The following is an 11,547-nucleotide window of genomic DNA, read 5'->3' as shown; positions in this document are numbered from 1 at the left end:
GGGGCCGCTCTCCGGCGGCGCAGGCTTGCGGCCGGGCGCTGACCGCCCTTCGCTCGTAGCGAGGGCCGGCGGCCGCAGCGCGCCCGAAGCGGGCGGCTCCGCGAGGCAGCCTCGGGCTCCAGGGCGGCTGGCGGGGAGACTCGGCGCTGTGCGGCGCTCGGGGGGATACGGGGAGTTCAGGCACCTCGGCACCAGCGCAGCGGGGGGCAAGAACCCGAGCTGCCGCGAGAGCAGAGGCGGGTTCCAGCAAGCGCGGAGCCCCTCTGCCCCCCCAGCTCAAATCAGAGCAGCGCCGGGCGCGGCGTGCGCGGGGTCTTGCTCGCCGCGGAGGGGCGGGTGGGTACAGCAGCGCCCCACGGTCGTGCAGCCTCCTCGCGAGAACATTGCCGAATCCGGTCGGATTTGGCCGGCGTTTGATTACCTCGCCACGGGAGCCGATGCACGCTGCCCCACGTCAGGAGCCACAGGCCTATGAACAGGCATTTGAAGGATGAGGTCTCATTTGGTGGGGTATTCTGCACTGGTTCTTAACCCTGTTCTTCATGTAGCCTATTGCAGAATTCAGCTTTGATTGGGATAACTGCATGTGTTTAAATGCTGATGTGCATCACATTAGTTATCGGTTAAAATCAGTTAACCAGTAACAGAAAAAAAGACAAATAAATCAGTTTAAAAGTATTCTTCAAATGAAGTTGAAGAAGGTGACGTACTTGCAGCAGTATCAGGTTAGGAAGATGACAATCAGATATGAGAACAGGGTCTGCTGAATCTTCTCTAAGCGACAAAATACATGGACAAAATGGGATTCAGTTGTCAGTGGTTGAAAAATCAGGTCTTTAAACCACCCAGTAGAGAGCCAAGTGCTGAATATAGCAGGAGAAGCAGTTGCCATGTGAAGTTGGTCCCCCATGCAAGTTTTGTAAGCAGGATAAATACTTTAGTCACAGTGTCCATTAGCTTCAAAAGAAACAGACAAAGTCTATTTTCTTACACTGGAGAAGGTTAAGAATTAGTTGAATAATTCTGTAAGTCAGTGGAGAAATGCTTTTGTGATTAAAGAATTTAGCCACAATAGTCACCAAAAGAAAGCAATCAAAGGACTAGTATAGTAGTGTAATTCTCAGTGTCTCTTTCCTGGAAGATGCAAATGATGGGGTTTCAATCTGAAGTTTTCTAAAAAGCTCTTTTTTGTACAGGAGGGTCATCTTTTGATTATTGGATGTACTACTTTTAGCATAAAAATGATGCTAGAAACATGAAGATGAATAAAAATTGGAATTTTAGCTAACAAATCTAAATAGCTTAATACCAGAAAAATACAAATACATTTGGTTTAATCTCAGCTAGTTTACACCACTAATTAAAGGTTTGGAATTCAAACTCTATGCATATGACTAGAGCTAGAATAAATTCACAAGACTTCATAGAATAAAGTAAAAAAAATCCTGAAAAGTCCTCCACACCTACATCCTCATAGGAAAAATATTTGGAGTTTTACTACCAAATCCCTTAAGAAATGGAGAGCAGCATATATAATATTGTCATACGAGTATGTATTTAAACTTCTTTGACTTTGCAGAATGCTAGGAATATTCTTCACTTTTTCAACCTATTATCTTTCCAGGAAACAACTGCAAAAATCAAGTATTTCTTGAGCAGAAACCAACAGAGATAATGCTTCCTATTTCTTTCGCTAGTGCTGCACTGATAGCTGAGTAACAGACCTTTTCTCAAATTTGTGTCAATTTACTTGGAAACAGACAAAATACAAATTAAATTATAATAGCCATATAGTCTTATGCACTGGGTGAAATATAACAAGAATTATAGATGGGAGATGTCAAAATGACTGGTAAAAATTCCAGCCTTTCCCCTTGGTAATGATTGCTTGAAAATCTAAATGCCAGTCAGAGCTACATCAGTAGCATTTCCACTGGATCATGCTACATTAATATTTGGAAGAAGGAATGAAACAACATCAGAGCTCTAGGACACATCACAAATGGCATAATGAGGGGTCCTTATCTTTCAAAGGACTTTTCTCTTTGGGGCAATATTGACCTCTTCTCTAAGTGGAAGAGTTTCTCTTGCTTCAGCAAGAATTGGATCAGGTCTTAAGAAGTTACCATATGAAACAGCTGCTAATCTTAGGTAGACAGAAAAGATTGTATGGCATTTTTTCTTTTTTTTTTTAATATGTTATTTATTCTGGTGATCTGGTCAAACTCAAGTCTAGTTAATTATCCATGCCTCTGTAATTCTGCCAACTAGATATTGCAAGTTTCTTATTTTCTACATTATAAAGCATTGCATAGGTTCATTAGGCTCAAATATTAACACCCCCCCACACACACACACACGTACACAGTTCTTCCATCACAGCACTCTCTAAATTTGCAGATTTTTGCTCAGTGGTATGCCTATAAGACAATGCTCAGAAATGCTTATTTAAGGACTGCATTAGTCTTCTTTGTGAAGAGGAACTGACAGCTGTAGAGTCTTAAATTCCAGTGAAATCTCTTTGCACTGGAATTTAGCTCTCAGTTTTCTACAGTGTAGGTAGCTGAAGTTTTAAACTACAGCTCTTACAGAGTACAAAGAGCCTGACGAATGTAACCCATTCTATCCTCAGTGCATTGAAAGGCATCCAGAATATCAGCACATCCATCCTTGGCACAATCTCTTAGCAAAATGGCACATTTGTGAATTTAAAGCTAAGAATGCATCAAAGACTTCCAGAATGCTGAGATGCCTCTAGCTTGGCCTTGAGGCATTGGGAACTCTGACATGGCCTAAAGCAAACTGGCACGAAATTCAAACACTGCCTTTATGAATATATCCTTTCATCTAATTCTGGTGCTAGAAACAACTGATAAAACCACAGCTCTTCTTCCCCCCACCCCATCTCTCCAAATTCTATTACTCTGACAGATTAATTTTCTTATAATCTATTCATTTAATGGATGGGGCTATAATAATTAATCCTCATTTCGTATCTTTCTGATTTTTTTAAAACAACAACCTTGAACTATTTGTGCATAACACAGAAATTTTGACACAGATAGATAGTGCAAAGTTCAGTACTGCCTTCTCAAAGCCATCTGGGAAAAGTTCTATAAATATCTATGTAGTTTTTCATGGCATTGAATTTCTCCATGACTTCTCCATCTATGTTTGTCTACATCTGCTTGTTAGCCCCTACCTTTGTGTCATATGGGCATCCAGTATTTTTAGGTGTTTTTTTAATTACCCTATTCATTTATGATAAGCCAAATTATATTCTGCTTCTTTTGTAAATCACACTGAAGTCAGTGGCACTAGTTGCATAAAAGAAAGCAAACATGATTTTGACCTTTAAAAGATAGTCTTCTAAGTGGTTATTGGTCAGTTGGACAGGTTATTGTTAACAGTACTTAGAAGTGAAATATTTCTAAGCACCTTGAAACAGATCAGTGAAACTTAGTATTACACCTTTATAGCATGTGAAAACTAAGAGGGGCAAATGACTTAATCAGATCTTGCAGAAAGAGAGAGTAAGAAATGAAATTAAACTCAGGAGATCTTAGCATTCCTTAGGCTTAAAACATAACATGATATTTCTTTCCTTGCTGGAGGACATGGAGTTTTAACAGCTGAGAGCTCAAGTTCTTTATCTTTCTTCTGGAATTTGAAATATCAGTTAGTTCTGTCCATGGCTTTGTTTGGATTTTCTTGATTGTTTTAATTTTTACACGTATAGGTGGAGCTTCATTTGTTTCTATTTTATATGAAGTTCTGAGCAATTCAGAAGTAACTTTTAGGTACACTATACCAATGACCCTTACATTTGGTAATTAATGCAACTACTTATGGGACTCATTTCAGTGCCAAACTCACCAAAACTTACTGTCTTCATGTATTTCTATTTTTAACAGGTACACATGAGCACTCATACCAAATGTGTCTCCCCCCCCCCACTTATGAATAATTAGTCTCTGAAAAAAAATCTGTTGAGCTGTTAGTACTACAGAATAATTCCTTCTTTGGTCTTATCTACCTTCAGCTTTGCACACTGGTGTGTTAATGACATAGGAGTTATATAGGCCTCATTAAAAGGGGGAAGAGCAGACACACTTTCTAAAAAGCATTATATCGGTGCTGTTCACTTTTTTCAGGGCTTCTTACAAGATTGCAGACTTCAGCTCCCACAGTACGAACTTTATCGACGTCAAATTCTCATTCTCAAAGCATCCCAAGCTCTTTGTGGAAACTGGGCCGACTTAATCATGTGGCAATTGCAGTACCTGATCTGGAGAAGGCTCAGGCTTTGTATAAGGATGTGTTAGGTGCACGGGTGAGCGAGGCTGTTGCTCTTCCTGAACATGGTGTCTACACTGTTTTTGTGGAGCTGGGAAATACAAAGCTGGAACTTCTACACCCTCTAGGAGAGAAAAGTCCCATAGCAAGCTTTCTGCAAAAAAACAAGACGGGAGGAATGCATCATATCTGCCTTGAGGTATTTTAATACAATATATCATGTAAGAAGACATAGACATTAAAATATTCATATTTTTTTCATAGATTTGACCTGTATAAAGGATAAGTATATAAGGCTGGCATATTTGGGAGAATTTCTACTGAATAGGAAGAAGTCTTAAAAGTGTCTTTTTTCTGTTTTGGAAATCTCAGTTCAGTTTCATAAACTATATGATGAAATTTTCCTCTTTTACTCTATAAAGATTAAATTATGGGGGGGGTTTAAGCATCCAGTGTGGAAGGTGGACAAGCCCAAGGGGCTCGTGAAGAGCATTTGACAGGACATACATTGGAAAAAGCTGCACATCAGTTGCAGTTTTAAGTTTAAGCTAAGGCATAGTCTAGATGTTCAGAAGTTTCTTCCTGTTTGATATTTAGTTGATAATTGTATACAGAAGTCAAAAAAGATTCTAGAAAGATTTCCAAAGAAGAATAAAGTCTCCATAGCTTCTTCTGTCCTGGTCTTCCTTGTCCAGTAAAGAGAGATTAGTCTGGAAGTACACAAGGTATAAAGGTGCTGGGGAAAGCAGTGATCTTATTTAGCATATTCATGTTGTTAGATCAACAAATGTTAGATGTAACATTTCATGTTGTCATAATATCCATTGTATATGTTTTTAATGTTTTTCAGATCTCAGTCTTGCAAACTTTCTTATTTCATGCAAAGAGTTATAATAAAAATAAGGGATTACTGATGTGAGTAAAATTGTTTTCGGAGCACATCTATAAAGACCTGTGTTTGCAGTTGCATACTTTCATTGAAAATTGAGAAATTTTGCATATGCATAGGCATTGCAATGTTTCTTAAATTAAGTTTGCACATATTTTCAAGGTGAAAACTTAATAAACCATCTTTCAAAATGTCTGAGAAGAATGTAGGGGAATTAACATCTTAAATGCCCTATTTCAGATTATTCATACAGAGAATGGGCATGTTGAGAAGTTCAGCAGCTAGTCTGGAGTCTAATTGTTCCTGTAAGGCTACTTAGGCCTTAACTTTCTTTCTGGAAAAATATATAATATTATGTTTGACTTGATACAGGTAACTAATTGTATTAATTCCTAATGTTATACTATTAGAGCACTTTATTGAGCTCATCTAGGTTAAGTCAATTAAAGTACATTTGATTAAAAAAAATAAGGAAGTAAGGATTAAATTTACTGCGCAATTTCATATATAAGACTTTAGGACATTACACGTTGCGTAAATGAAAACCTGAAGGTAGTGGATTATTATTGTCACTAGGAAACATTAATATAAGTGTTAAAATCAAGTGTTTCTGTTGCTATAGAAATTTGTCTTGAACTGGAGCACTGATGAAAGGTAATAAACCTCTGCATGATTTGGGTCTTCTAACATATGAATTAGGGCTTATCCTGTGGAAGAAAATATCTAACAATCTTTAGAAGAGAGGGAAACAGATTCCTGCAATGATCTGAATACGTATCTAGCAGATGGGCTGCAGAAGAGAAACACTGATCTTTGCAATTGCACTTACACAGGACCTTCACAAACAATCAAAACACTTTACATGCAATGACTCAACCCATCGGAATGGGAGTGGGCATTCCCATTTCATAACATGGTGACATATACTAGCGATTTTTAAATGAACTGTTCATGATTAAACAGCAAGTAATGGTGTAAGCATGAACATAATCCAATACTGTCAGCTCCTCATTCTAGGTTCTTGCTAGTGGACAATGCTGTTTCCAAAGCAAGAATTTTTATACATGCTAAGCACATATATTCTTTTTCATGATTTACTAAAACATAAAATGCGTGACCCTTGCTAACATATTAAATTATACGTTTCCATTGTTTAATATTTAGAAGTAGTTCAGTTAAGTAATTACTTCCATAGAAAAAAACGGAGTCAATACAACTCTTGAGGTAAATGATTTGCATGTATGTGGGAATGTCTGACTGTATTCTGAATTTTAACAAAAGTGATAATTCAGCATATGACAAGATTGTGAGGAAATAATTAAAAATAAAGAGCACACATTCATTCATCCTCTTTCACTTATTTCATTGACTTTGCTTTCTGTTTTTTGCAAAATTCCTACATCAAATGCCTGGGGATGGGTTTGCCTTTATTACCATGAGTAATTCCACTGAAACTAGAGCAAAGTCTGAATCAGGTTTTTGTGGTGGGCAGTAAAGTGGAGGAAATATCTGTTCTTTTTAATACAGCTTTTGCACTGAAATTCAGCAGATCAGAATCTTAACCATGCTGTATCTTTGCAGATATTCAAGAAGAAGAAAATTAATCCAGTTTAAATTGACACTAAATTTAGGAACTTCTGTTATAGAAATGTGAAAGACCTCAGATGAACTTGGAAAACAGGGATGTGGAAGAAAAGTGCTTAGTTATAGGTACAAAAGAAGGAAGATGTAGGTATTTTACAGCAAAAAAGAGCTCATAGCTCCCTCGAAGAGATTCAAGTGTAGGTAATCACTTCTAAGATGTTTCACGAAATATTTGTTACCAGCTGAGGTTTTTCTATGTAGATCTCCATTTGGTATGAGACATGATCTTTCTTGTTGCAGACAAACCAAAGATGGTTATCAAAAAAAATCATGCTGTTAATTCTGAAAACTGAGAAGAATGGGACATGCTAATTATACCATGCTGGGCAATGTAGAAGTGCTGTGTTAAAAAAATATATATATTACTGTATACAGTAGATCAAATGAGCCAGGAGTCATAATCTAGCAAAAATAGTTTCCAGAAAAACTACATAAAATTTCAGTGTAAGCTGCTCATCTGAAATTTTAATATTTTGTAGAAATATCTTTCTGTGAACAATTTTGTTACAAGAGGCTGAATTAAAAAATTCTTTCCATATAGGGGAGGAAGTCTGGCAAGTTTGTCAAAATGCTTTTCCTTTCTTCCTTCTGTCTTATTATTCAAAAGAAAAATTTAGATGTGTTGATGGATTGTGAATTTGTTAAAACAAGCATTTTTAGAAGAAATTAAATAATTTCTGACCGGCTATAACTGAAATTAATACCTGGAATGGAAAGCATGCTGGACACTTGGTAGGCTAAGAGAGAAATCTGAGTGTGATGATCTCTTAACAAGGACGCACCCACAGACTTTCCACCATTTTCTCTCATGGTCTCCTTGGGGATGCACTAACTCATTCCTGCTGAGCCCGGACACATTTCCCCTTCTGGCCATCTCTGCAGGACAGGAGCAGCAGCAGTAGTGGCTTTTCTGCTTCAGGAATAACCTGGAGGGGGTTACAGCACATATTACACTTGCTGTCTTCTTTTAGATAACACTTGACAGTCACTTTCTTTTTTAGCCAACTGGTGGTTGTGTGTAGGAAGAACAGTAGTGAGTTCAGAATTTTCATGAACAAACCTCTGCTGAGAATGAGTAGGAATTAACTGAAGTTTGTTCCTCTGAATTAAGGCTAGGTATTTCCCTCTTCCCTAGACTGGCATCATGCAAGTTTATTCACTGAGTTATATCCAGACACCTCAATCTTGAAAAACAGCAACACTATTATTTTAATTCTAGATCTTTATTGAGTATTGACTGTTGGCTCTGCTAAACTGAATACTAATTTTATTGTTTCAAGGGATGGATGCATTTAAGATTTGGGAAAATCCAAACTTCTGTTGATGACATGACATCAGACTTAAGATCATGTTATACAACATAGACAGGTTTTTGTTAATTACTTTTTTTTAGAAGAAACTGTTCTGAAAGTTTATGTTAAATGCTATTGTTATAATTAAATCCAATAGGAAAACCAGGTCATATTCTGGGGATTTTCCTGGTAGTTCTAAGGCGTTTCTTAGGAAACTTTATGAAGCTTAACCTATTCAGGAGGAGGATAAAGAAATATAAAAGGCACTTTCCTTTTACCTTCTGCCCATTGCTCTCCCTCTTCACCAGCATCTAATAAGTCAGTGTTCTGTCATCAGTTAGATGGGAAGGCATTCTTTGGATAATGATATTTTGAAAGCAATACGATTGTTGTAATAATAGTAATGTAAAGAGTTAAGATTATTTATGGACTCCATATAAAGTAACAACAAAAAAAGGACTTTGTGTATGAGTGAATTTCATTTAATAAATTGTTAAATATAACACAATCTGCTTAACTGCACTTTTATAAAATAGTCATATCACAAATTCAAATTTCTGTAGGATTTTTATTTTTGAGATTAGATTTATCTAATTTTTAGAATTCAATTTATTTTTAGAATTATATTAGAAATTAGAAATAACATTTTAGTATGGCATTATATTATTGCTCCTAAATGTAGAATATACATAATACATTTTAGTGTTTCAAATTATATAAACGGTATTTTTCTTTTATAAGGTTGATGACATAAAAGCAGCTGTGACAGAACTGAAGGAAAAAAAGATCCGAATATTGAGTGAAGAGCCAAAAATAGGTGCACATGGCAAACCTGTGATTTTTCTTCACCCTAAAGATTGCCACGGAGTCCTTGTGGAACTTGAGCAAGCTTGAGCTGTAATATTGATGTAGTAAAACAATAAACTAATTGTGAAGTTACTGAGATGGGGCTGGGAAAGCTGTTGTATTATTCAGTCTTCACAAGTTCACTGTACTTCCTGCTGATTCCTACAGTTCTTATAGCACTGAAATAGTGCTACAGAGTTTTTTGTTAATCTGATTTACAAAACTAACGTATTGACATTTCTTTAATTCTCTGTGATTCTAAAAATGAATACATGAGCCAAATTACATATGTAAGATCATAATTTATGTTTTGTTGCTGCATGTTTGCAGCATGGTTTTACCTCTGTAGCCACAGAAACTGTACAGTTTCTAGGTCATTCTACATTATTTTGTTCTATAATTCAGAGCAGGGACCCACTTCTCAGTGACAACAATACAGTTTAGATACTCCCTTAGACATAAGAGAAAAAGGAACATCATAATTTCTGTTTTCACTATTCACTTTCTATGCTTTGCACTGATTGACTGGGTCACACAATAAAAAATCCGTGTTATTGTATGGGTGTCTGCAATCACTAACCTTTTCCCTGGCATAACAGTTACTGCCAAGGAAGTCACCATGCATAAATCATCATTTACTTGTTTTATGAACTCTGTGCATAGGCAGTGGGGAGAAAGGTGTCTGAAAAAGTGATTTGACCGAAATATATTTCAGACTGTAAGATGCTTGTTGCATTTAGTTTCGTCTGTTATTGAATATTTGTTTTTTAAGCTTTACCTGGAAGATATCTGGGAGAGACCTAAACAAACAGCAAGCAATCTATTCATCTGCTTTATAATTATTGTTTGCCTATGCAAAAGCAATTACAAAATCAGTGGAAAGCATATTTTTAAAGGGACAATTTAATAAACCCAACCAAGTCACGTAAGACTTGGTCATGCATACCATCTTTAACATCAGCAAGCGTGCCACCATTCTTACGTTTCTGATAGACTGGGATCACAGTTTGTTAGTTTATTCATGCACGGACTTCACTTCACTTGTGTGAATTAAGCAAGCAGTGTTTGTCCAGATAGCTTCTTTTATAGGTTGTTTTGACATGTCAGCTGTAGAAATTGCAGACATACTGTTACTTTATCTAGTATTCTTAATCCTCGAAAAATGTCACGTTTTTCCTGGCTAAACCACACTCTTGATTTTTTTTATTTTCTTACATCTTTGCATATACAGTGAATAGTTTCAGCTTGATAGGAAATAAATTCAGTTTAGTCTAGGAGAATTTTTACTGCATGAAAATTGAGTAATTTTGAGTTATTTGTGTTCTCTGTCCTGTTTGCCACAACAAAACACAAGTAGTACGTTGACCTGAGTTTTAAAGTTTAAAGCTTTAAAGATGTTGATACTTCCTCATGAATTTTTCTTCTGAAACAAACTCTCCAAAGCCAGGCATTTTTTTTAAAGGAGATAATTTTATAGTTGAAATAAATACTACTTCTGTCATATTATAAGGAAAATACAGTCATCTGCAGGGCTCTTATATTTAATCAAATCACTGTTTAGAGTGTAGTTTGTGATGTTAATCCTAAATTGTTAGAATTTAGAAATTCTAAGGCTTTGGAAGGAAAAGCAAGATGATTTGCTATTCTTCCTAAATCTGATTCTGCCATTCTAGGAGACATACTATCAGCAAGGCTGCTTTTGTCTTGCCATTCTTTCAAAGATGGGAAGGCTTCTTGTCTACAAAACTAGCACAGGAATTTTAGGACTAGAAGCCTTCGTGGTTACAGGTCAAGATAACTGAATGGATGACTTTGAACCTTTCACCTGTAGTTTGGTGCTACAGAAAACAGGGCAGTCCTTCCTAGGTTAACATTTCTTTCTTTGTCCTACCTGAAGGAGATGGAATTTTGTGTATGACATCTATTAATACTCTCAGAGTATTATAGCTTGATATCATGCTAGGGAATGAAGATTTTGGGTGAACAATACTTACTCCACTTGTCTCAGTGTGCTATCTAATTACCAGAAGGAGACTTGCAACGCTTTTAGCTAGTAACCAGCAATTTCCTGACTGACTGCAGTGGGGTTGCCTAGCACTAAGTCAGCTGATGTATTTTTCATCATAACTAAGTCATGCTCCTTCCTCACTCACAACATATACATACCATCAGACTCCCCTCATACTTTAAAGTGGCAGTCAAGATATTAACAATGAACAAAACAAAACAAAAGACTTTAGGTCTGTGAAATTAGCCAAAACCCAGAACTGGAGCTAATGGGGCATGCTTGTTACAAGCTCTTACCATTTAGTAGGATCAGACCCCATACTTGCCCAGGCATGTGTCACCAGGTATGAGAATTCCTTCCAGCTCTGGAGATCTAGACTTGGAACAAATAGCCTAGAGAACTGGACAGCTGAAGAAGCAATGCAAAGGATGCACTGAGAGGAGTTTCCTTTTGTAGGCTGAACTCCTACAGACTTCAGCGGGAACAGGATCAGACCCTGTTCTTTAGCTACAATTCTAGCCCTTAACCTTAAACAAAAGAGTCTTCACAAAAGCAATTCTTAGAAATGTATT

General features: G+C 36.9%; 1 protein-coding gene across 1 annotated transcript in view; it reads left to right on the top strand.

Annotated features, from left to right (window-relative positions):
- Positions 1-9,066, top strand: part of MCEE (methylmalonyl-CoA epimerase) — a 9,858-nt gene extending 792 nt beyond the window's left edge. The window contains exons 2-3 of the mRNA XM_026059357.1: positions 4,125-4,495; positions 8,863-9,066. Of these exons, the coding sequence (XP_025915142.1) occupies positions 4,125-4,495; positions 8,863-9,015 (524 nt within the window). The 3' untranslated portion in view covers positions 9,016-9,066. The remainder of the gene's footprint in view (positions 1-4,124; positions 4,496-8,862) is intronic.
- The last annotated feature ends 2,481 nt before the right edge of the window (positions 9,067-11,547 follow it).

This window comes from Apteryx rowi, unplaced genomic scaffold (assembly GCF_003343035.1).
Source record: "Apteryx rowi isolate R43461 unplaced genomic scaffold, aptRow1 scaffold_156, whole genome shotgun sequence".
NCBI lineage: Eukaryota > Metazoa > Chordata > Aves > Apterygiformes > Apterygidae > Apteryx > Apteryx rowi.
Note: the sequence above shows the minus strand (reverse complement) of the source record. Positions and strands in the feature narration are given on the sequence as shown.